Raw genomic sequence first — 25,874 nt, forward strand, 5'->3', positions numbered from 1 at the left:
CAACTTGGGTGTGATTCTGCAGCTTGTTTCAGGTTCTCAGAGGGATTCAGATTCCCATAAATCCCCCCCAAAACCAAGAACTCCTGAATGGGTGATCCTTGAAATCCCTTTGAGCCTCCAGTTCAAAGAGCCTCATTTGTTACGATGGACGAACGTAGCCACGGCCTCCGTCTTCCTCCAAAGGGCAGCCAGCCCAGAGGGCACAGCGAGGGCTGTGGCCACCTCTCCTCCCGGTCGCGCTGGGGAATGATGAGCCCAGCGGGTGGGGTGGGGGACGTCTGCTGTCTCTGCCTCCCTGGAGTGGAAGCACGGAACCGGATATCGTCTCCAGCATCTGCCCCCGTGTCGTGAGTCCACTCGGCGAACTTGGTGACCCCGGCTTCACCGGGGAGGTGGCAGTTAATCCGACGGGACTCTGTCTCCTTTCCCAGTCCCGTGGGCGGGATGGGGCCCTGAGAGTGGCGGGAAGGAGGGCGGGGAGCATGGTCCCAGCCAAAGTGCTGGAGGGGGCGAGGGGTGCGGAGGACAGAGAAGGGGCGCGTGCCAGACAAGCTGTAGCAGCGAGGGCGACGGTGTGGTCAGGGGTCGGGCTGGGTCAGCTCCCAGGCGGGTGGCAGGGCCCTCCCACCTGCTCGGAGCCTCCGGGCCTCGCCTCAGAGTGAGGTGTGCAGAGCAGTTTGCTCGGTGCCTGGTAGGTGACATCAGCCGGGGTTCCTGCCCTGTGCGTCTCAGTTCAGCCCCGTGCCTTGGGGAGGCAGGCTCCCCGGGTCCACGGTACAGGCGGGGTGGTCCAGGGCCACACAGCTGTTTTCAGCTGGGATCCACCAACTGCTCCACTGAGCCCACACCTGCGTTCTTTCCAGAACGTGACTCTGACCTCCTCCAGTTGAGATGCTCACGGGATGATGGAGGCAGCTGGGAAGCTGGGTGTGGGCAGGCGCGGGGGCTCTCCCACGTGAGGAGGGACTTGGAACATGCAGGGGGCTCTGCCGGAAAGGTCAGGCCGAGAGGGGAGGTGAGCAGGGCAGGTGAGATGGGGTTGTGTCGCTGAAGGAACCTTCTTCCCCTTCTAGACCGCAAGGCTGCTGTCAAACAGGACACAGCAGACCCAACGGAGACCTGGGGACGCGGCCCCAGGCACCAGGGCAGGGGAGGAAACGTGCACAGCCATCTCTGCTTAGCAGCAGGCCGGGCACGTCGAGGTGGAGGTCGAGGTCGGGCAGAGCCAGACCACCTGGGGGGTGGGAGGAGGGCTCGTGGTGGAAGCAGGGGAAGCTGCCGCTCCGGGGCTGGCCAGCGCCTTCTGGAGCAACAGCTGGAGAGAAAATGCTTTGGAACATGCGTTTTTGAGAAGGAACAAGTGTCCAGTGGTGCCTTGTGGGTCAGCCAGGGCTCTTGGACGTAAGCAGGCAAGATGGACTCAGGCCGTCTCCAGCAGAAAAGGAATATACTGGAAGGATTGACGGGAGCCTGGAGAACAGGCTGAGGCAGGTGGTAGCACCGTGCCCCACCCAGCCTAGGGTTTCCCTTTAGCGGAAGACACCCCTCTGCCTCATGATGAATTCTTAACCCCTTCATCCCCACATTGCTTGGCTCAAGACCCAGAGTCCTGGGCAGGGGCTTCTGACTGACGCGACCGACGCGGCCTGGATCACCTGCTCCTCACAGTCAACCAAGGGAGGGGCGCCCCCCCCCCCCCGCCTTAAAAATCCCCAACAGGAGCTTGCGTGCTGGGGTGGTTCCCAGAATGGGAGGGGCTGGGCCTGGTCACGGGGAGACCAGGTCTGTGTTCGATTCGGCGGCCGAGGCACAGAAAGGGAGTCACTGTCTAGTGCTTCCTACCACTTCTCTGCTTTCTCACCTCCTGCTTTGTGTGCGTGTTCATTCATTCTTGTGCAGCCAGCCCCGCAGCGGTACCTGGGACTGCTAATCAGCACGGGGGATTCGGGCATAAGGCTCTGCCCTCAGGGCACCTGGGTGGCTCCGTTGGTTGAGCATCTGGCTCTCGATTTTGGCCCAGGTCATGATCGCAGGGTCGTGGGATGGAGCCCTAAGTCGGGCCCTGTGCTCAGTGTGGAGTCTCCTTGAGATTCTCCTTCTCAGAGACTCGCTGTCTGTCTCTTTCTCTCTCCCCCCCCCCCCCCAACACACCGCTCTCCCTCAAAAAAAAAAAAAAATTTTTTTTTAAAGGACTCTGCCCTCAAGGAGCTCATTCACTTGGTCATTCAGTCCAACCAGTGACACCTTATGGGCATTGCCCGGGCCCACTGTGCACCCCCAGGACCAACAGAGCAGCCCCTCTGAGCACTAACTATCCATACCTCCCACACCGGTTTTCTACTGCTGCTGTCACACATTACCACACCTTTAGCAGTTCAGACAACACAAATTTAGTACTTGTTTGTTTCTAGTTCTGGAGGCCAGAAGTCCAGCACGGGGCCCACTGGGCCAAAATCAAGATGTCGGCAGGGCTAGAGCCTCGCGGAAGCTCTTGGGAGAATAGCTTTCCGTGCCTTTTCCAGCCTCAGAGGCTGTCTGTGTCCCTTAGCTTGTGGCCGCATCCCTCCAACCTCTGTTTCTGTCTCTTCTCTCTGACCTCCAGCCTCCCTCTTGTAAGGACCTTTCTGATGACATTGACTCACCCAGAGAACGCAGAATGACCTCCCCATTTCAAGGTCCTTAACTTCCTCAAATCTTAGCAAAGCCCATTTGCCACCTAAGGTGAGGCCTTCGCAAGGGCAAGCATGTGGACCATCTCTGGGGGTCCTGTATTTGGCCTCCCGCACCTGCCCCTCTCTCTGGCCAACTTGGGTGTGTTTAAAAGCCCAGAGATGGTTGTGGGCTGGGCGTGTGCCGGGTAGGCTCACACCGGCCGGGACCAGCCCCTGAGAGCGGATCCAACGCGTCTCTTCCCAACCGTGGTCCAGGGCAGCACAGAAGGTGGCACATGCTGTGATCAGGGCTTTTCTATTCTGCAAGCCTGTTGTTCCACGTTTATCAGCACCCCACAGGCCGTGGCTGCACGGATCCTGATCGGTGCTGTTTGTAAAGTGTCTACACGTGCCAGGCGCTGAGCTAAGTAAGCGTTTTGCGTGGATTATCTCATTGTTGGGGATCTTTGCGTCGCTCTCCCTGAGCATGGGGTGTATTTTTTCATCCTAATGAACAAGAAGTGTCACAAGACCACAGAGCTAGGTCAGCACGGATGGGAGGTGAGTCAGCCACAGACCCTCCGGGGTGCTGCTGGTCCCGTGAGGCTCCCCTTCGGCCACCACCTCCCCAGTCAGGTGACAAAGGCTCTGTGTCTTCAGGGAACTTGAACCCAGGTCTCTTGGAGACTCGGCCACCGCAGAGGTCCCTGAATCACACGGAAGGTGTCCCCCGGCCCACTCCCACTCAGGACAGAGATGCCAACTTGCCTTGTGTCCACAGGCTGGTATCAGTCTGCCAGTCTCTGAGTTTGCTCACGGGGATCTGGTACCCTTACCCTCCCGCACTGGCCACGGAACAGGTTCGTTTATTCAAGCCCAGAGATTTCCCCAAACTGTGCCCTGGGAGAGCGGCTGATGCCCCATCGAGGATCTGGGTAGGGTACCTGGATCCCCATGACAGAGGGTGACCCAAAGTTGTACGCGCTTGTGCATGTGTGTGTGTGTGTGTGTGTGTGTCCATGCAGGCTGGGAACAGAAGTTGGACTTTCATACTTGGAAAGAAGCTCCAGCCTTTGTGAGAGTCCCGGGACCATGAAGGTCAGGGTCAACTTAGAACAGAGGGCTGCGGGGTCAGGAGAGAACAGACACTGCATTTCTGCCCTTAGGGATGGTGACTGGAAAACTTGGAATGCCAGAAACTTTGTGGTTTACAGCATGAGTCAGACTGCCTGGGTTCAAGTCCTGGTCCCACACCTACTCCCTGTGAGCCTGTGGGAACGTTCTTAACCTCCCTGAGCCTCAGTTTCCTCGTTTGTACCGTAGGGGTGACGATGCTGACGGTCCCGACTTCCCAGGGTAGACTGGCCAGGACCAAACAAGCCAGTCCACGCATAGACCTTAGCGCTGTGTCTGGTGCACATTAAATGAGCCATAAATATTGCTGTTATCACCCAGAGCCGTGCTGGAACCGGGGGTGAGAGCCACAGCAGCGTGACAATTGCAGGGCCTTCCTCGGGCCACGATTCACTTGAGAGGGATTAGTGATGACAGTAACGACAGAGGCTGTGTTTCTGTGTGAGCACGTACTATGTGCTAGGCCCGATTCTGTGCACCTTACAGGAATCCTTCCCAATCCTCACAGCATTCCTGCAAGATAGGGTTAATGGCCCCGTTTTACGGAGAAGAAAATCCAGGCCCAGTTGCCAAGGTCTGTGAACTAGGGTGGTGCACCTCTGGGAAGATTTTGCTCCCTGCACGGTGATTTTTAACTCGAGTCCACCTGAGTTCAAGGCCGGGCGCTCTCTCCCGTGACTTTCTGCGGTTGGCAAGAGGTTCATAAACCCACAGGCTCTGAAGCCAGCCTGCCTGGGTTTGAATGTACTTAGTTGATGTGAGACATCAGAGACTCAGTTTCTCCCCCTGTGAAATGGGCGTAGCCACCTCACAGGGCTATTGTGAGGGCTGATGACAGAACACGTGACTAACAGGCGCCAGGTGCCTGGAGCAGTGCCTGGTGGAAAGGAGGCACCCGATCTGCTCCTACCACCGTGCCTCTCTCCGCTCGCCCCGGCCCCTCCCGTGATCCTAATGAAGTCAAGATACGTGTGCAGTGAAAGCTCTTCAAGCAGCCGGTGTCTGGAGTCACTTACACCCAGCAAATTGTAAGCACGCAGCGGCAGTGATGACTCGTTTCAGAAAAGTCCCCCCGGTTGCCACTTCTGTTTCGGTTTTTGCGCCCGAAAGGTTCAGCTGGGTGGGTCCCTGTGCTCGGGCCGCAGGGCAGAGCCTGCTGGACGGGGCAGCCTGGGGCCCGCGCACTAGTGCCCTGACATGCTGCAAGCCGGTGACCGGACCTTGCTGTCCTGTTTTGTCGTTGCAGGCTGCCAACAGCTACCTGAGAGACCAGTGGTTCCATTCTCTGCAGTGGAAGGTAAGTCCTGACTCGGTGGCTGCTTTCGGGCGGCCGCCTCGCCTCTGGGCAGCCTCCTGCCGGCTCAAATCAAAGCTCGTCTGTTCCCCGGAGGCGTGAGGGCAGACGCCTCCTGCCTTCCAGACAGCTCAGCCCGGGAGCATCCCTCCAGTGCACGAAAGCCTCTCCCCCTTCTCCCCCTGACGTCAGGTGGCTTTCTCCCTGCAGTGCCGAAAGGCATTCCTGCCCCGTTGGCCATTGACTTTGCTCAGGAGCTTTAGAGCGTTGGGCCTGCTTCCAAAAGGACCATAGAAGGGCTTGCTTTCAGAACAGGGGCCCGCCTGAGGGGCTGGGTGAGGCAGGCTCAGGGTCTCAGGGCTCTGGGTTCAAAGTAACTTCGGAAGGCTGCTCCAAATGTCAGTATTCCAGGGAGTCCACCACCCAGCCATTCTCCCCGCTCTTCACTTCCTGTCCGTTACCTGGTTCTTTGGCCCAGTTTTCCGGTTCGAGCTCTGCATAGGATGGTCCAGAGCCTTTTAGCACATAAGGAAATCAGTCCTCTGCTCGTCACTTTCGAGACCCAGGGGCCAGATCTGCTGAGAAGGGTCCTCCCAGCCCCCCGGGGAGTCCCCGTTGTGCTCCCCCGTGTGGAACATGCAGTCGGCGCCTTACTTAACACCCCGCCTCCCTGGCTCTCGCGCCTTCTGATAATTTTAGTTTAGAACAAGCCGTGACAGTCCTGTGGCCTCACAGAGCCAGCGGGGTAGGGCCGTGATGACCAGGGCACGTCCTGAGCTGTCGTCTTCACAGTGAGCCGGGGAGCCGCTGAGGATGAGTGGCCGGCCCTGTGCAGAGTTTAAGGCCTCGTGCCATGTTGGGATGACCGAGGGGACACTCGGAATTCCTCCCGTGCCTCTAGAGGGACGCTCATCACAGCCGGACCAAGGACGGAAATACCACCCTGCAGAATTACATTCCTGGCCCTAAAGAGGGTCACTCCCCTCCTCTCCCCGCTGACAGCTGCAGGGCCACTTGCTTTGTGCTGTGTGACAGTCTTGGAAACTCACTGCAAGTCTCCAAGGGAGGGAAGGGACGAGAATTTATTGAGCACCTACTGTGTGCTAGGCTCCTCGTGACCATTTCACCCTTGCCACAGCCGTATAAGGCTGATTCCCATCGCTGCTCCCATTTTATGGATGGGGAAGGTGAGGCCAGGCTGGCCCCACTCCCATAGCTGGTCAGGGCTAAAGGCGGGGTTCTCCCCTAGGTCTCTCTCATGCCCACAGCTTGGCGAACGTAGGCAGAAGGCAGCAGACTGCAGCTAGGAAGGCAGAGTGGCACATTCCTGCTCACAGAGTCGGCAGGTGCTGCTGAGACCTCCGTTTCCCCAGCGAGATTACCCTGCGTCCCTGGGGCCTGGCTCTCGGCGGCCCCGCGTGTCCCAAGACAGGCAGGGCTTACGTCAGGACCTGCAGGGGGCCATCTGGGAGTTGAATGCCAGAGCATTCCAGGGGCAGGGAAGATAACAGGGGTAGTGTGGTCAGGGGGCCTACCTGAAGGAAGAGGCCATTTCACTGCCACACACAACGGCTGCCTGGCCTCTGCCCCATTCTGTTCTCTGTATGTGTTTTCCATGTGAGCGGAAAACTCAGTAGGTGATTGCCTTGTTTTGTCCTAGCTCGGGAAGGGGCAGGAAGCACTTGGAGACAAACTGCCCCCTGGACAGGTTGGGAAGATGCCTCATTGCAAAGGTGGCCAAGATCAATGTCAAGGGAGCGGCTGGCTGTTTTTAGTGGTAGTCCACAGAGCTCTGCTTCCTGCCTTGTCCCAGTCTGCATTTTCTTTAACTGTCGTCTGCGGCCTATGGGAACACCTGAGAGGCAGCGCTCGGGGAATTCGTGAGTAGTGTGCAGCTACGAGGGCTAGCCAAGAAGGTGGGCATAGAAAGCTGAATTTCGGGACACTGACTGGCTTAGAAAGATGATCGGAAAGTGACAATCTTGAAACGTGAAATTTAAACATGAAGGATTACATGTGGGATTTAGGCGATTGATTGAACAAGTACAAAAGTGGGGACCCCTGAGCTTCTAGCAGTTTCCAGGAAAACTTGGATGTCTGCACTCAGTGTTAGTGGTGTTTGGTTTCTTTGTGGTTGTTAAATTAAAAACAAAAACAAAAACAAACAAAGCCCAAAAGCGTCCAGGAAACCCAAGTCAGAGTTTCAAGGAACTGGTAAATGCCAGGCAGTGTGCAGCCCGTTCGTGAAGTGGTTGATGGGGACGTTTGTTCTCCCTGTATAAGCATTCGCTTGTGACTTAGGTGTGTGTAAGACCCTGGCAGTTTTCCTCCTTTGTTAGTTGCCCCCACTCCAATAATTTAGGTATGCTGCCACCAGGTGGCAGTGGTATCTTAGCGTGAGCAACTTGGTTTCAGTTTTGATGAGACTGGAGGAGGGAGGCATGCTCCCCTTCCTTTTCAAAGTGGCAAAGAAATTTAAGGTGTTTTGGAGGCACTCTGGGCTAGCAAAATTGAGCCGAGAGACTTGGATTCGAATTCTGGTTCTATAGCTTACTCGTTTTATGGTATGCATTGATTCTAGCAAGTGTTCATGAACTCAGATGCAGTTATGATGTGCCAGGCATGGCTGTGCACTTTTCAGCTCATTGTCATTCAGGACATGGGGGAACCAAGGCTCAGCGAGGTGTAGTGACTTATCCATAGCCACACAAAGGATTTTAGTACACATTTGTAGGGCTGCTTGATCCAGCTCTGCCTGATTCTGAAGCTTTGGACTAAAGGGTCCGAAGAAGGATGTGACCTTCTGCCTCTCCTGTGACAGGCTCTCTTTTCCCTGCACTTACAACTAACCTTCTTGGGTTTTTCCTTTTATTTTCTTTTCAATATCTTTTTAACAAGTCAAAACTAAGAACTTGAGAAATCCTGCAGCCTCGGCTTGATTTTTTTTTTTTTTTTTAATTTTCTAAGTACTGTTTTTGTTGGTTTTCACCTATACTAACACGTATATGCATATTATAGCCACAGGGCACGTAGAAACCCCATTCTTTTACTTGTGAAGAATGTTGCCTATTAAATACTACATTCCCATTGGTTTAGTTTTTATGGAGTTGTTCTGGTATCTCTAGGGCATTCTCAACAGAGAATTGTTCCCAGAGGGGCCACAATTGGTTCTCTGGGGCTTAAAAAATCTTAAGTTATTACAATAGCATGTGGCCCTCCAAAGTTCAGCCCCACTCAACAAAATCTTTTATTTTATTTTATTTTATTTTTTTAATGTTTACTCATTTTTGAGAGAGAGAGAGAGAGAGAGAGAGAGAGTGTGTGAACAGGGGAGGGGCAGAGAGAGAGACACACACAGAACTCGAAGCAGGCTCCAGGCTCTGAGCTGTCAGCACGGAGCCAGACGCGGGGCTTGAACCCACAAACCATGAGATCATGACCTGAGCCCAAGTCGAACGTTCAACTGACTGAGCCACCCAGGTGCCCCTAATATCTTATTTTTTAGCATTTAATTTCAAAGAGAAGAAGGGAAATGGGGGAGAAATGTTTAAAGGCTCCTGGGGGAAGAATAATTAGGAAAAGATTGAGAAATGCTCCCGTGGAATGTACCTCAAGTCGTGCTGTGGGACAAGGCAGTGTAGATACAATACCTGTGTGATGTTCTTGCCAGCCTCTGCTCCGTCCTGGGAATCCCGTGGTTCGGTGGCCTCAGTGTCAGACTTTGTTCTCGTGAAGTCACGGTCCACTTGGGGAATTTCCTCAGCCCGGGCCCCGTGTTTGAAGCATCATGTTATCTCGCTGAATAGTCGCTTGTTGCTGTCATGCATGTGTTGAAATCTCGAGTCACTGGCCCAAGTTCCCAAGGCAACCCAGAATGGGAGGGAGGTTTGACCCACAGCGTCCCAACTCCCAGAATCCCCTTCCCTGCGCCCCCTGCCCCCCAGCAGCTCTGCTGTTCCTCTCCGGCCTCCTCCCTTTGACCGGCACCGTTCAGGGAGACTCTTCCCACAGGAGGACAACCAGCATCTCCAGGCCCAGGAAGGAGGATGGGTTGGGCTTACTCCGGGCAGTGGGATCTCCCAGGATCCTCTGCGGCAGAGCAACTGTCCTGAGGGCTCCCTGGAGAGGCCAGCCCTGTTTGGTTTGGGTGGTTTAGCCCGTGAGGCCAATTCCTGGGGGTGTGGAAGCATAAACAGTTGTACTGAGTTAATGAGGCCTCATCTCTGACTCACAGATGCACCTTGGAGGCCAGGTCCTGTGGAGACAGGCCTGTCTGTGTGTGCAAGGCCGTGAGGGGACAGGCCTGCCTGTGTGTGCACGGCCATGAGGGGACAGCCCTGTCCCTGTGTGCCAGGCGCGTGAGGGCACGCTGTGTGTTTACAGGCTGTGAAAAGACTGGCCTGTTTCTGCGTCCAGGTTTCGAGGCAAGAGGCCTGGGTGTACACAGCTTGTTGGGGTGGGTGAGTACCTGGCCAGGCCGAGACACGCACCAGGCCCATAAAGGAGCCCCAAGAAGTCAGATACACCCACTTGGCATGGCTGACACTTCTGGTCCCTCCAGCGCGGGAAAACGGCCTTTGCATTTCCCGAGAGGGGTTCTCGCATAGGCTGTTGTTCACAAGCCTTGAAAACCAAGATGATTTTATCCCCTAGGGAAGCCGGGGTCCCAAGAACAGCCCCCGAGGCCTATCCCAAGTGCCGGGGGCGGAGGAGCGGACTCGGGGGGAGGCAAGAAGCTGGCCTATCTTCCCGTCCCGAAGCTGCAGGGCAGAGGAAAGCACCGGGCTCTGGGGAGGTCCCGGCCCAGCTTGTGTCTTCTCTGGCGTCCGCCCTGACCACGCTGCCTCCTCCCCCAGGCAGGTTCCCCTGAACCCCCGGGGCGGCCACGGCCTCCTGGGCACCCCGTCCTGGGCTCTGTCCCTCTTCTGTACAGAGCAGGAGGGTGGGAAGGAATGTGGAGTGCACATGCCCGTGCATGTGAGTGTGTGAGAGTGAACGTGGGAGTGAGTGTGTGGGAGTGGATGTGCGTGAGCGTGTGAATGAATGTGTGTGCAAGTGTGTAAGTATTGTGAGTGAGTGTGTGTGCGAGTAAGTGAATTTGTGTGAGTGTGTGGGAGTGAACGTATGAGTGAATGTGTGGGCGAGTGTGTGGGAGTGAGTGTGTGGGAGAGAATGTACGAGTGTGGGAGTGAGTGAATGTGTGAGGGGGCGGGTATGTCAGTCAGAGAGAGACCATTGCACGTGAGGGGGTGACCACGTTAGGAGTGTGTCGGGTATGGAGTGTGTTCATTTGGGCCTCAGTCTTCTCCTCTGTCAAATGGGGGTAATCCAGCACCTTGCTCACTGGGTCGTCGTAGGCAGGACGCTCCGCTGTGCATGAAGCAGTTGGAAGGGGGCCGGCAGGCGTGGCCGCTGTGACAGCATCACAGGCACCCCATCAGTGCGGCTTAGCGCCCCCCAGCCGTGGCACTGCCCCCCGTGAGGCGTGTTTTAGAATTGGGGCGGGGTAGGAAGTGTCCTCAAGAGGGCCCTACCTGTAGGGGGTGGCTGGCCGTTCCTGAGGGTTTCTGAGCCCTGCCGTGCCCGCCACTTCACGCGCATTCGCTTCCTGAATCTTCTCGCGGCCCTCCAGGTCTTTACCACCCCGTCTCATGGGTGAGCCGGCCAAGGACGTCGCCAAGGACAGCCAGTCAGCGTCCACGTCAGGCCGCCACTGAGCCTGACGTGGAGGTGAGCCGGTCCTGTGCTTGGAGCCCCCGCCAAGGCACAGCCACCATCCGGGTCCCTGGTGCACAGAGGTGAAAACTGCAGCCGGGAGCCTAGGTTCCCTCTCCCTTCCGGCCACCCCACTTGGCAGGCTGGACCCATCGCCCCATTTCCACATGGGGTGGGGAGCCCCAGCTGGTGCCAAGATTCCCGGGCAACCAGGTCAGAGGGACAGAGGGCCCTAGAGCTGATGCTCCTCCCCTAGAGGGAAGCTCCCCGGGGGAGGGTGGACCCTACAGCGGGTGCCATCGCCCCCAACTATGACCTTCCTTCCAGACCTCCCTCCCTCTTCCCTCGTGGGCCTTTCCTCCGGGGGAAGAGCCACTTCTAGTCCTGCGTCTGTGGCCCCTTGACGCCTCTGTTCGCGACCGCAAACCTCCCCGAGCTGGAGTCCCCCAGCACGTGTGTCCCGAGTCTTCATCCAGCTCCCCCCTCAGCCAAAGCAGCAGGTGGCCATTGTCACCCCATTGAACCCTCACAAATCTGCGGAGGAGCCTGGGCCTCGAATTTCCCTAGTTGCCCGATGTGGAGACTGAGGCTGAGGGGTAAAACCACTTGCTTGGGGGCAAAAAACTATTAAATTGCGGAGCTGGGGCTGAGACACAACTCTGAGTCCAGAACCTGGGAACTTAACCCCTGAGAATGCGGCTCCCAGCTGCACACGTGTCTGCGTGCCTGTGCGCACACACACACACACACACACACACACACACACACACACACACGCTGGACAGTTCCTCACACCTGTGAGCTGGCGCTGCCTGACTTGCCTCCTTTCTCTTCTGCTGTGTCACACACGTAGGGTCTCAGTTTTCAGTCTGACACACCATGTCATGAGAGCTTTTCATTTTTCTGTCTCCCAGACGTCACCACAAGGATTCTATGAATTAACCTCTGGCCTGGCAGTCCCGCTTCTCACAGGTCGGGGCTGATGGCCCCACCCTGTCCCGCGTGCCCCAGGATACACTGTCCGACCACCTGTGCCGGGCCCGGAAGGTCAAGCTCAGGACCAACCCGCCTCCACACCTGTCCCAGACACACTGTGTCCCCAGTATCCCCAGATGCCAGCATCCTGGCTCTACGTGCCCACACCCAGCTTGCTCCCGACTCCCCTTTGCCCTGGGCCACCCCACCCTCCCGTGTGGCTCCTGGTGGGCTGGCCTGCTCCAGCCACGACGCCCCTTGGCCCGGAGGGAAGACGGTGGCCCCCGCTCCCCCCTCGTCCCCCTTGCCCTCCTCCCTGTCTTGCTTCCTCTCGCTTTCCCCATGCTTTGTATAGCCACCTTGAAAACGCCTTTGCGGCCACACCGAGGGCAGAGCACTCTGCTGCTGCCGGCCCCACCCAGTGACCGATGTCGCTCTTGCAAATACCCTTCCAGGCCTCATCTGCCTCTGCGCAGATGCTCTGGCGGCTGTGGCCAGGTGCACAGCACCGACCGTCCGACCAGCTTCGGCACAGCGTTGCAGCTGAAGCGTTTCGTTGCGTCCAGGCCCACGTGCATCCAATGGCTGCGTAACATCTGTGAAGAGACTTTGGCCTGATTTACCAAACGACTCACTGTGGTCGGGCTTTCAGGCCATTCCCCATTTCCTCAATTATGGATAATGCAGCCATGCGTTTCTCCCGAATCTAAGCTCCTACTTCCTTGGAACTTTTTTTTTTTTTTTTTTTTAATGTTTGTTTATTTGAAACAGAGACAGCATGAGCGAGGGAGAGGCGGCGGGGGGTGGGGTGGGGGGTGGGCGGAGAGAATCCCAGGCAGGCTCCATGCTGTCAGCACAAAGCCCGATGTGGGGCTCAAACCCACAAAACCATGAGATCATGACCTGAGCCGAGATCAAGAGTCGGATGCCCAGCCAACTAAACCACCCCTGGAACACTTTTCTAAGGCAGATTTCCAGAACAGTGGTTCCTGGGAAGAGTAGGGGTATATTTTGTGGCTTTTACCACATTTGCCAGTTTGCTCCCAAAAGAATAATTTCTGCGTGCCCAAAGGTGAGAGCTCGCAGCCAAGCTGCGTGGGTTCAAATCCCAGCTCTCACAGTCACTGGTGATGTGGCCCTGGGCTAGTTTCTTTCCTCTCTTGGCCTCCTTTTCTTCCTAAACGAGGTGGGGCTCACAGTAAGACCAAACTCACTAGGTTCTTGTAGGATTAAATGCGTCCATAGCAACAAAGAACTTAGAAGGGCACTTGCCAGGGGCGCCCGGGTGGCTCAGTCGGTTGAGCGCCCGACCTCAGCTCAGGTCATGATCTCACGGTTTGTGAGTTCAAGCCGCACGTCAGGCTCTGCGCCGGCGGCTTGGAGCCTGGAGCCTGCTTCCGATTCTGTGTCTCCCTCTCTCTCTGCCCCTCCCCGACTTGCACTCTGTCTCACTCTCTTTCTCTCTCTCAAAAATAAATAAACATTAAAAAAAAATTTAATGTGAAAGAAGGGCATCTGCCGTGTGACAAAGTGTTAGATCGACGTTGATTATTCTTACTCTGCTTTAATGACCAAAGACCCTGTTTCCCTCTGCGTAGAAGGGTCCTAGCAGACAGTTCCAGAAGAAGGAAGGCCCGTGCAAGCCACTCATGCCACCAGCCCCCAGGGAGCCCATGACAGGCATCGCTAATCAATCACTCTGCTCTTTTCCCTTGAGGCAGAACTCTTGCCAACAGAGCCGCTGCTGCCAGACTTGAGGTGAAGGAGGGAGTGAAAGCGTCCGCCCACCCTGCTTCATGACCCCCTAGAGCATGGTGTGTGGAGCGTGGCTGCGACCCACGTCTAGCCTGGTGGCTCTGACCTCTGCTTCTTGGGGCTTGTTTGTGGGAGAAGTTGTCAAGCTTCCAGACAGACGCTGGGTCTGGTTCTCCCCTGCCTGAGAAAGTCACGGGTTGTCACCTGTCTGCCTCTGCGAAGGGAGGTAAAACAGGGCAGCCGGAGAAGGATGGGCAGAAGTCAGCCTCGGACCTTTTATGGGCCTGGCCACAGGTTGGCTTCCTTCAGGTCGGGAAGGCCAGAATTCCATCCAGATTAATTTGTGGCACTTGGTCAGGGAGGGCTCTGTGCGTTCCTAAGAGGGGTCACAGGGACTCGGGGAGACTGGTGAAAAGGGCACCTTTCCCAGGAGGCGGGGCTGTCCCAGCCAGGACAGCGTGGCGGGGCACAGGTCCTTCCAGGCCGCTTCTCCGGCACTTGTGTGCAGTGGAACTGAGGGGAGGTCGCTGGGGCCCTCAGTGGGCCATCGGGGCCCTGTAACTAATAGTCACGGCAGCATCAGGGATTGAGGCTAACAAGTGGCAGAGGGCTGGGTGACCCCAGGGAGGAGATCACATGCCCTCGCGGGCTTTCTTTACGGTAGAGAGAACGATGGTTAGGTACCTACTAATGTCAGGAGCTGTGCTGAGGGCTTTCCTGTGTGTGCTCTCTTGAAATCTTCCCCGAGTCTGATCAGGCCCTTCGAGAAGGAGTTGCTGGAAGGGTGCAGGGCTTGTCCACGGTTGCACAGTTAGAACCAGGCAGAGCTGGGATCTGAGCCGGAGTGCTCGGTCTCTGAGCCCAGCCAGGCAGAGGAGGGCCCACGTTCCCTGACCAGAGCTCTCTCAGGCACAGACATGGGGCGTGTTAGTGTGTTTGTTAAGTAAACTTTTCACTAAGGCGTTGCATTCAGAAAAGTGCACGCATCGAAAGAGTTACTGCTGGATGAATTTCTCCCAAATTCTCACAGAATTGACCCGATGAACCATCACCCAGATTGAAAAACAGAGCGACTGCCTCCCAGGTGTCTCCTCGGCTCCCCGCCCCCCACCTCCCCCTTCAGAAGTCCCCTGTCCTACCTTTTATTAGCACAGATTCGTGTTGCATGTATCTGAACTTGGTATAAATGGAATCACATGTGTTGAACTCTTTTGTGACCGGTTCCTTTGACTCAAAATTAGAAGATTTCTCTCTGCTGTTGTGGGCAGCGTTACTGTGTCCATTTGCTCTGCTGCGTGGCATTCTTGTTGAATGAAGGGGCTCTGTTAATTTGTCCTGTTGTGCAAAGGTATTTCTAGTTTGGGGCTACTGCAAATAGGACCCTTACAGACATGTCTTTTGTTGAGCACAGGCCATAGAGCAGGCCTAGGGTCCCTTTTGTGGACACTGCCCAGAGATTTCCAAAGTGGTCATCCCAAGCTATACACCCGCCGGCAGAGGACATTTAAAAATCATATTTATGGGGGCGCCTGGGTGGCTCAGTTGGTTAAGCGTCTCACTTCGGCCCAGGTTGTGATCTCACAGTTCACGGGTTCGAGCTCCGCGTCTGGCTGTGTGCTGACAGCTCGGAGCCTAGAGCCTGTTTCGGATTCTGTGTCTCCCTCTCTCTCTGCCCCTCCCCTGCTTGCACTCTGTCTCTCAAAAATAAATAAATGTTAATTTTTTTTTTAAAAATCCTATTTATGAAGGCTTTTTTGATACTAAAAAGGACAAAAAGAACTAAAAAATTTCCCACTGCCCATAAATCCGTTAACACATCTTAAGTTAAAAAAAAAACAAGCAATAATTTATTTACATGTTAACAAAATGCTTGCATTTCGACTGCGGGGTGTGGTGCGTTTTGACTGTTGTATTCACCTGAATAACCACCACCGGCATTCCTGTCACCCCAGAAGTTTCCCTCATGCCCCTTTCCAGCCAGCCCCCCGCTCCCCCAGGCACCCTCCGTGGACACTCGAGGAACACGCGGGCCGTGGGAGCGTGTGGCGATTCTGAACGGCACACGGCGGGGGTCTCTTCCCCACGCCCCATTTCCCGAAGGCAGGCCTGTGAGCAGTCTCCCGGGGCCTTCCAGAAGTTTCTCTGAATGTCCCTCTTCAGGCGCCACACAGATCGTTTCACCCACGCTGTTTGATTCCTCTCTCCTTTACCCTGAATTACGTATCACGGCGATCTGTGTGTCAGCCCACACAGATCCTTTTTATGGCTTTGTAGTACTCCGTTCAGACGAGGGTCAAACTGGGTGGGACCTTGTATCTTCCGGTAAAAGGGAAAACACTGTTGTGTACGCGGGGAAACCGAGTTCCTGAGAGAAAGGATGGCGGTAGGATAACAGTTGTTGGGCGCCCAGAGGCAGTGAGAACAGCCGGCTGTGTAACCCCCACCCCTTCAGACGCCCCCCCGCCCCCCTCAGCCATCCCCGGTTGATGGGTCAAGAACCTGGAGTTGGGGGCCCCCCAGCCCCCGGGTGGAATGACCTGCCCCAGGCCACAGGGCAGGAACCCGGCATCTCCTGGGTAGCAGGCCTTTCCCTGCGCCCTCCTGCCCCAGCCAGGGCTTTCCCAGCCCCCTCCAGAGGGCCGGCCTTGGGCTTTGGCCGCCCAAGACACCCCCACCTCCTTGTGTGTGAAGGTCTTCCTGGGCCTCGGGAATGGCACATGACAGCCGGCTCTCCACATGGCCAAGAAAGAAGTGCATTTGTGGGCTGTTGGGTTTTTTTCTTTGTTTTTGGCTTTGTTTCCCACCCCCCCAGACAAGGAAGGGGGGGACCAGAGCCTTGGTGTGCCATCCCACGCTCGCTTTGATGGGGGCCGATGAGTCACCATACAAGGAAGTTTTTTCACGTAAATGGTTTGCGGGTGAACTTGTTTTCTGCCCTTTAAGGCAGAGTTTTTTGGGTTTTTTTCTCTTTCTGTCTCTTTAAAGAAGAGCCTTTAAAACAAACGGGAGGCAGTATGTTGGCTAGCAAGACCTTCCGTTCTGCGGGAGTCTGCACCCTTTCGTGGTGGGGTTGGTGGGGAGGGAGCCCCGGAGAGGCGGACGCCGATTCGCTCTCCGCTGGGGCCGCGGCGGGTGGTCTGGCCTCAAGGGGAAGGTGGCCTTCTGTTCTGTTTGCCTCCAAGGCTCCTACCCGACTGTTAGCTCTGTTGGCTCGGAGACCAGGCCAAACAGACTCCAAAAAGAGCAGCACCTGTCCCCACAGAGGAATTAGGGCCTCGCCTCACCTGATGATCATAAAATACCCGGCGGGACAGCCAGCTCAACCCTCTGGATGGAACGGTGTTGTGGAGAGAGGCTAATTGACCGGGAGACGAAGACAGAGCCCCCCCCCCCCCCCGCCCCCTGCAGCCTTAGTGGCCATCACCCCTGCCCCCCTCCCTCGAGAATCCTGGTGCCTTCTCAGAGCCAGAGACGGTTTCACAGAAGACGCTGAAGTGGACGGAAACCCCCTTGGGGGGCAGCGGAAGCCACCCTGACAGTTGGCAGAAGGCCAAGGTGGTTTGTTGTCTGGTGGGGCGGGGGGGGGGGCGGTCAGAGAAACACGGGGCGCCAGGCAGATGTTTGGATAAGACCCTTTGGCAGTGTGGATGGAATCTGATTTCCGGTTGGAGCAGATGTTCAGGAACGCGTGGACCCTGAAAAGCACACCCGGGAAGTCGGGGGCCAAGTCAGCATTGACCAAGCGGCCCATCCGCGTCCGTTGGCTCTGAAGCCTTTGTCACCATCCGCTCGGAACTAGAATGCTCTTTATCTTCTCCCAGCCACGGACAGAGGGGTTCTGAACTGGTGGTTCTCAAAGTGGGGTTCCCAGACCAGCAGCATCAGCTTCCCCTGGAAATTTAGGAGACGTGCAGACCTGTCCCATAATCCTGAATGTCCTCCAGGTGACTCTGATGCCCACCGAGGCTCAAGACCTGCTACAGTAGCTTAAAGAAAGGGGGAAGAGCAACAGACATCTATTGAGTGCCTACTGTTTTCCCTCTGCTTCACCTGTGTTGTCCTGTTGAGGCCATATGGTGTCGCAGAGGGGTGGGGATTATATCCCCCTTTCACAGACAAGAAAGCTGCCCATCAGTTGAAATAACTTCCCTGTGTGTCCAAGCCAGAATTCAGACCCAGGTCTGAGCCTCCTTCTGTGACCTCTGCACCCTGTTGCTGGGTTCCTCTTGGCCCAAAATCAAGCGTAAACAGCTGAACGTATCCGTAACTTTTGGATCACTCTCCCAGCATCTCCTCCGCGTGTGCAGATAACTGAGAGTCACCATGATGAACCCCCGCCCAACCCCCCAAGCCCCTCTCCTGCCTCCATCTTGAGCTTCCCCCAGGCAGGGAGAGCTCTCCGTGTGCCTGTCTGCAGGACCCTCCTCTTCAGGGCAAGGACAGCCTCCATGTAAGTGCCACCCCTCCAGAAGACCCCTACTCCGGAAGGCGGGGTAGACCTCTCACCACCGCTACCTGTCTGCACATGCACACTGGAGAGCAGCAGTGGGTTAGGGAACTCTTTTCCAGCCTGTGAACTAGGGCCCTTGGTAGAAGGAGCCGTGGCTCTGGCCCAGAAGAGGAGGCCCACTAGGAATGGAGGGGTTCCCAAACAAAGAGATGAACAGATCCGATGCCCTTTGAAGGAATGCGAGCACTAGATAAACTTCTGAGACAAACACCGGAGCCCTCTCCCCACCCCGGGTTGAGATGCTACCAGCTTGAGGCCGAGCAAGGGAAGTCCTTATTTGGGATAGAGACTTCCCTTTATCAGGCCCTGAGGAAACAGGGCCCCGTGCTGTCCCTGCATATCAGGGAGCAAACCTCACTAGGGCCCGGCCCCTCCCACATGGCAGAGAAAGAGAGCAGCTTCTGGTACAGTATTTGTACATTTAAATTTATTTGGTGGGTTGCTATTAACCAGGGGTGTTTTCTCAGAAAATGGCATCTCCGATTCAGGGTTAGCGAGAGGCCCCCACTGCTGTTTTTAGTCCGTGTTCAGGGTCGAATGCGCTCTCCGGGCACAGGAACTCCCCTGGAAAAGTCATCGCAAAGTAATAGCATCTTCTTAAGCGGCAAGTTTGGGAAGTGGGGTCTCAGCCATGCCTGGGATGTGCAGTGACTGTGTGGCGTTTATCATTCGGACGGGTGGGGACGGGGCTCCGGATGTTGGAGAGCTGGGGAGGATGGGTGGGTTGCCTTCTTGGAGACCCTGGTGGTGTGGCCCCCGAGGAGGGGCTCTTCAGTAAAGCTGCCTGGCCAGGAAGGGCGGGCGCTCAGGTATGGCGGTCACGGCCACCGACGGCCATGGCCAGAAAGACCTTCAGGAGGATTTGCCCAGAGGGCTGAGATCAGGCTGGAGGACTGCCCTTTGCTTCATTTTAATTTTCTAAATGTAAATGCTACCTTTGCCCAGTGAGACTCGAGGTGGCTTTACAAAAACACACAGCGTGGGGAGATCTGTACTGATTTGGAGCGCCTTCCTCCGGGGGTTAGGAGAGGAGAAGCAAGACGCAGAATCTGTGTATAACGTGATGCTCCTTTTGTGCAATGAAACGGGGGACAAAACAGCAAAAGCTGAGGACCAAAATAAAGCTCTGTATTTGCATGTGTGGCCGTGGGGAAAGATCTGAATGAATACATGCCAGGGGCAGCACACTGCCCAGCCTACCGCCCGTTTTTATGAAGAAAGGGGCTTTGGGGGGACACAGCCCCACCCATTCACGCTGCCCCAGCAGAGTGTGGCCAGAAAAGCCTGGAATGTTGTTATCTTTACAGAAAACGTTTGCCGAACCCTAGTATCCGTTGTGGTGTTAGCACGGGTTCAGGGCCACAGGGGTGGGGGAGGCGGCACGGGAGACAGAGGTGAGGTTAACAAAACGCCAACGTATATGGCGTGGGCTAAATTTATGCAAACTTTTATGCTGGTGTGTGCGTGCGTGCGTGCGTGTGTGCACACGTACACACAGAAAGGGAACCCGTTACATCACGGGCACCAGCACACAAACGTGCCGGCCGTGAGCCCCACGATGGAATTCTGGTGCCCTTTACTCTCCGCCCTTAACACCGTCTGTATGATTCCCTTTCCCGGTGAACATATTATTTCAAAAACCAGGTAATCTACAGGAACATGGAAAAGTCAAAAACATAGGAGCTCAGATCCCTTCCAGTTCTAAGAATGTGGGATTCTGACCGCTTTGAAAATTCTGTGGAAAGGACACCACCGCCTCCATGGTTCCAGTTTCTGAAACCTTTGGGTTTTTTTTTTTTTTAAGTTTCTTTTGAATGAAATAAATGCACAATACACGGATAAGGCTTCCTGTGACAATTTGAAAATTTACGGATAAAGCTGAAGCCCATCCTCCCCCCTTGGTTTTCCCTCAAGCCACTTCCCTCTGCAGGAAGACAGCTGTCATCAGCCTGACACTGTGGCCCCCCCCTCCCCCCCGCCGCTACGAGTTGGATCCTGTTTGCGGAGTGCGTGTGTGTAAATATATGTGCACACGTGTGTGTGTGTGGGCGTGTTTGCTGCTACGTTTAGTGTTGTCGTGGACGTGGAGCCCATGGCAGACCTAGTGTCCTCCGTTCTTGTGACAGCTGTGCGTGGGGGCCACGGTGGGCTCAAGCACGTCTCCGCCGATGGGGGTTTCTCGTCTCCCATATTTTTCCTCAGAGGTGGACTGTCTTCAGTCAGTGTCCTGCTGGACTCAACAGTACCACTTACTGAGCACCTGCAAAGTGCTGGGCATTCAGCCCGAAATAGCGCATTCAGTCCCGTATCTCCATTTTGCAGATGAGGAAAGTAGGGTTCGGAGAAGTGATAGAACTGGCCTGAGGCCGCACACGACAGAAGTCCAAAATCAGATATGCCCCGCGCTTGGTTCATTGTACTGCGTGTTCCCAAGAGTCAAAACAGGGGCCTTGTCTGAGCCTCTGAGTTCCCAGGAGCTGACAGGCCGGGGGGGTGGGGGTGGGGGGAGGCAAGCCAGTGAAGGGTGGGGAGGGTGTGGCTGAGTATGAAACTGGGGCTCCCTGCCGGCCTCCCTAGGGTGCTGTGATCACTCCGGAAGGCACGTGCAGCCCCTTCCTGGCTATCTTCGATGGTATTCCACAGCAGGGGGCTCCTGGGGAAGCGGCCTTCCCTGGGGTTACTGCCAGGTGGAGACAGGGTTGTGTTCCCAGAATGCTGTGGGCAGGTCCCGGGCCGTACCTGTGTGTGTTCCCAGTCTCCCTTGACCATGACTAAGGAAAGCAGGAGACCTGAGGAGGGGTCCTGGTTCAGACAGCTGGCTTTCACCCCAAGTGGGCAGCCACCCCTCCCCCACGTTGTGGTCTCCTTGTCTGTACCGTGGGGTCGCGCTTGCCCCCTTAGACTGGACCGGCAGTACTGACCCCTCAGGATCCTTCTCGTAAATACAATCATATGGTATTTGCCTTCTTGTGACTGGCTTGTTTCATTCAGTGTAATGTCCTCAAGGTTCATCTGTGTTTTCGTGTGTGTCTGAATTTCCTTCCTTTTAGTACCTGTAGTTCCTTCCTTATACGTACCATATTGTATGCACTGCATTTGTCTGTGCATCCACCCATCCGTGGACACTTGAGTTGTTCCCACCCTTTCACTGCTGTGAATGATGCTTCTGTGCACATTGGTGCTTAAATATACTTTATTATTTTTTTAAGATTCACTTTTTATTTTTAGAGAGAACATGAGTGGGGCGGGGGGGGGAGAGAGAGAGAGAGAGAGAGAGAGAGAGAGAGAGAGAGAATCTTAAGCACACTGCATGTTCACCGTCAGAGCCCAATGTGGGGCTCGATCCCACGACCCTGGGATCATGACCTGAGCAGAAATCAAGAGTCGGATGCTCGACCGATGGAGCCACCCAGATGCCCCTAAATATACTTTAAAATTTACCAGTGACCCCCAAAATATGGGTGCCAGGCTCCACCTCGCCCCCAACACCCTCCTGATGAGCTTGTCCCGTGATCGGACTCTGTCATTGGAATATTGTTAAACCCCCTTAGTGACTCTGACGTGTGACCAGGATTGAGAACCCTGAAGTGGTTGTCTCGGGACGACACTTAGCACGGTGCCCGCCGCAGGAAGCCCTGGGCCGTCAGCCGGTGTGATGGGGTTCCCTTGGCTCATGTGTGACCCTCATAAAAGGAAAAGGAGTTCCGTTTTGACTCATGACTCCTCTCTGCCAAGGACCTGAGGTGGCCTTGTGCTAGCGTCCTGACTGAGTCCGGGAGCTCTCCCTGCCGCCTCCCTGGGTGTGCAGGTGGCTCCTTGAGACACGGCTGATGTTGCGGGTACCCAGGTGTGCAGCCAACGCAGGGCCAGGCTCATGCCCTGGGGTAACAGGCTGGACGGGTGTCGAGCATGAACACTAGCATTTCCACCCTCCGAGGGAGCGAGAAAGACGCCAGGGTCACGTGTCCCCCAGGAAGAGAGAACCCTACAAATTCCACAACAAGGCAAAGTGGGAGAGGCTGCTGACGCACCTTGGGTGTCGTGCCCCCTCCCACACCTCCACATACCCAGCAGACGGGCTCCAGCTCCGGCTTTGTAAAATAAAAGGGCTGGAGGGGTCGGCTTGAGTGACTGCGGCGGATGGAGGGAGCCATCAGGAGCCAGGATTCCCGGGGTCCGTCCTTGCTTCCCACGTACCAGCTGTGGGTTTCCTGGGGCAGCTGTGGCAAAGCGCCACCGACCAGGGGGCTTAAAACAACAGACACTCATCCTCTCAGGGTAGTGGGGCCAGACATCCAAGACGAACGTGTCCCGTCCACAAAGCTGAGCCCCCATCCAGACACCCTAAGGGACGTCCTTTTCCTTGCTTCTTCGGAGCTGCTTGGCTTGTGGACGCTTCGTTGCACCCTCGGCCTCCGTTTTCACGTGGCCGTTTCTCCCTTGTGTATCTGTGACTCTTCACGTGGCCTTTTCGTAAGGACCCCAGTCGCTGGACATAGGGCCCACCTGCGATGCAGCCTGACCTCACCTTCACTTGATTGCCCTGCAAAGACCCCTAACTCCAGATAAGGTCACAGTCACAGATGCCAGCGGTTAGGACTTGGACGTATCATTTGGGGGACAGAACCCACAACACCAGCTGTGTGACCCCAGGCAAGCTGTTAATCCCTCATCCCCTTTCTCCCGTGTATGATGGGGACTGGGTGCGCCTGTCCGCCTCGTAGGGGACATCGGGGACATCGGTCTTACCCGGAAGCTTCTTAGAAATCCAGACTCCCGGGCCTCACCTGGCTCTACAGAGTTGGAATCTGCCTTTTAACAAGACTCCCCACACGGGTTTGAGGAGCACCTGGCAGGTTTGAAAAGGCTGGTTCGGTGTTGGCACGGCAGAAGCCCTTGGTACGCGTCAGCCATTATTTCCAGTTTCTGTTTTCCTCCCTTTTACAAACACTCAGAGCACTTTCCGTGGGCCCCTGAGAAGGTCCAGTGACCACACGGAACCGTGAAGAAACACACCAGGCACAATCCCTCCCCCAAGGAGCTCCGAGCTCAGTGAGAAGAACGGCCACATGCAATTTTTAAATGTGATCAAACGGATCCGTGTGATGTTTGGATTTTGCCAAGAGTCTGGCGGGCCCCAAAATGCCAGGTGGGTTGTAGTACCCGGCGGGGAGCCTGGCTCCAAGGCCCGTTCCTCTCCTCGCCGGCCAGATGCGTGGTTGCCCAGGCAACCGGCCGATGCCCCCGAGACCACGAGCAGGACACCGTGCCCGAGTTCCTGCTGTTTCCTTGGAAGCAGTTATGACTGCTGAGAGACTGCCCAGCAGGGGCGCGGGGGGCTGAGTGCCCATGCCCTCTCCCCTCTTTCAAGCAGGTTGTCCGTCTCCCCAGGACCCGGCTTTCCAGGCAGATGCCAGCTGGGCACCCAGCTGCACTCAGTCTGGAACTGCCCCTGGGCGGCCTTGAGTCTCCAGTTGCAAGGACTTCTCAGCTTCCTGGCAGCAGGCAGCATCCATCAAGGCAGAGGAACTCTCGGGTGCATGCCTCTCAGAGCGGCTTGGTGGTCGGGCCCTGAGGGTCCACAGCTAGGCCGCTCTCAGTTCCAGCCCTGGCTCTTGCTTGCCACCTGACTTAACCGCTCCCGGCCTCTGTTTACTCATCCATCAAATGGGCCTGGTTCTATCACATGTCTAGTTGAGTGGCTGCAAGGCTTCAAAGCAGTTATTTTCCACGAAGAGCTTCACACAGGGCCTGGGCCGCGGAGAGCGCTCCAGGCGTGATAACCATTAGGCTCTTGTGTCCAGTCAGGGTGGTTTTTCCTGGAACATGGTAAGCACCGGGTAAGCGGTAGCCGGCGGTTTGTGTTTCGTAGCTTTGTTAGCGTGAGTCGGGGCCTGGTTTACGTGCCAGCCGACAGGGGGACCAGGGCTGGGCCTGTGTCTCGTTTTGTGTCCTTTCCCCTACTCCCAGCGCCCCCGTGGAGCCAGTGCCCAGAGCAGGTGTCCCTACCCTTGCTCCTCGTGAAAATCCCGAGTCCCTGGAAGGGAATCACTGATGAATCCATCTGTTAATTAATTGGACCAGCAGGGAACAGCTCAGTAACTGGATTGGCTAAATTAGCGTCTCTGTGCACGTGCACAGGGGGTGCCGAGAGGCGATGAGCTGACTCAGGTTGATGGTGAAGACCAGGGCCAAGTGGGCAGTGTGGGGGTGGCACGCAGGGGCCGACCACAGGCCTGGCTTGTGTCTGAAGGCAGGGTGATGGTCCCTAAGGCTAAAAGGATTGAAGAAGTGGCACCCATTCTGGAGGACCCGCGGCCCGAGTGTTGGGGCCCCCGGAAGCACGCGGCCTGGCAGGGATGGCGAGTTGCCTGCACGGCCCATACTGAGTCGTGAGGGAATGAGGAGGTCAAAGGCCCCTGTCTAGGAATGAGAGAAGTTGCCCAAGCATCCATTCTTCCTGGGTGTGCAGGGGACGTTTGGGAACACCAGCCTAAGACCTGGGAGGGAAAGTCGGAGGAGCGGGGCAGGTGGGTAGGCCCCAAAGTGCTGGCTGAGGATGGGGAGAGGCAGTGAGCATGCTGCTGGTCCTCTGGGGGCATGGGGACGCGGGGGGACCCCGAGACCGTAGGACGGCACTGCCCAATAGAACTTTCTGCAGTGGTGACGACGGTCTTTCTCTGCGCCGTCCGGCATGGTAGCCGCTGGCCACTTGTGGCTTTCCAGCAGCCACAGCGTGGCCAGTAGACCGAGGCACTGGATTTTTAATCGTATTTCATTTTCATTAAGTTGAATGTAAGTAGCCACGTGGGGCTAGGGACGTGGGGCCTGGGCGGCACAGCTTTGGGCCGTCCACCGGGGGGCAGTTCTAAAAGCCAGTCGGTTCCTCCCTGGCTCGTTTTTCTCGGCAGCTCCAAGGAGCTCCCGTGCCTCCCTTCCTTTAATGACAGGTGGTGGGGAGCATGCGTGCTGTCGCGAGCCTGAGCCTGGGAGGCTGCGGCAACCAGCAGAGCAGCCCCATCACCGGGAGGCGTGCTTCCAGCACGTTCTGAGTCACGCCTCTCCCGGTGAGGGGCACACTCCCGGTGACAGCTTGTCTCCCGTGGAGTTGCCGACAGGCTCTGCTTTCCCAGGCCGGAGAACCCCGGGCGTCTGCGGTCGCCTCTGCCGTGGGAGCAGTTGCCGGAGAGATGGCGGGTGTTGCCCAGGTAACGTCCCCTCCCTGACAAGCAGAGGGTGAGGACGGCAATGGAGTGACTGACTGTGCCACCCGGGAGGCAGGAAGCTTTTCCTGCTGGCTCTGTTGTTTCGGGAGCTGGCGGGGCTGAGTCACGGATGCCAGGAATCCTCCTAAGTTCCACCTGCCCCGGGCCACTCACTCCTGTCCCTTGGTAGGTGATAAGAAGGTAACTGTTTAGCCAGCAGTGGGGCTAGGTACCTTGTATATGTTACCTCACAGGAGAGCTACGGGAGCCTTTGGCAGCAGTTAGCCTGACCCCGAGTTGCGGTTGAGGCAGCTAGGGTACGAGTAACATACTGTGAGTTCCGCGCGCACTGGGACCTGTCTGCTTCGCTCACCGTGGGGATCCTTAGTACCGAACACAGCGCTTGGCCCATCATGGGAATTTTTGATGAATGATTGGACAGATGGTGGATGGATGCCGGGAAGGACGGATGAGTGGGTGGATGGACGGTGACAAAGGTGGATGGCTTGGGTACACGGGTGGCCAGGTGAATGGGTGAAGTAGAGCTTAGATTTCTACTAAGTCTGCTGTTGAAACACCTGCGCTCTTAACCACTAAGCAGTGCTGTCTCTGGCTTTGTCTGCTGCCCTCCTCTG

The 25,874-nt window shown here is 56.2% G+C and overlaps 1 protein-coding gene across 1 annotated transcript in view; it reads left to right on the plus strand.

Annotated features, from left to right (window-relative positions):
- The window catches only part of CMIP (c-Maf inducing protein), a 233,918-nt gene that overhangs the window by 149,143 nt on the left and 58,901 nt on the right, over positions 1 to 25,874 (plus strand). The window contains exon 3 of the mRNA XM_023244846.2: positions 5,032 to 5,082. Coding sequence (XP_023100614.1) covers positions 5,032 to 5,082 — 51 coding nt within the window. The remainder of the gene's footprint in view (positions 1 to 5,031; positions 5,083 to 25,874) is intronic.

The sequence above is a fragment of the Felis catus genome, chromosome E2 (assembly GCF_018350175.1).
Source record: "Felis catus isolate Fca126 chromosome E2, F.catus_Fca126_mat1.0, whole genome shotgun sequence".
NCBI classification, from domain to species: Eukaryota; Metazoa; Chordata; class Mammalia; order Carnivora; family Felidae; genus Felis; species Felis catus.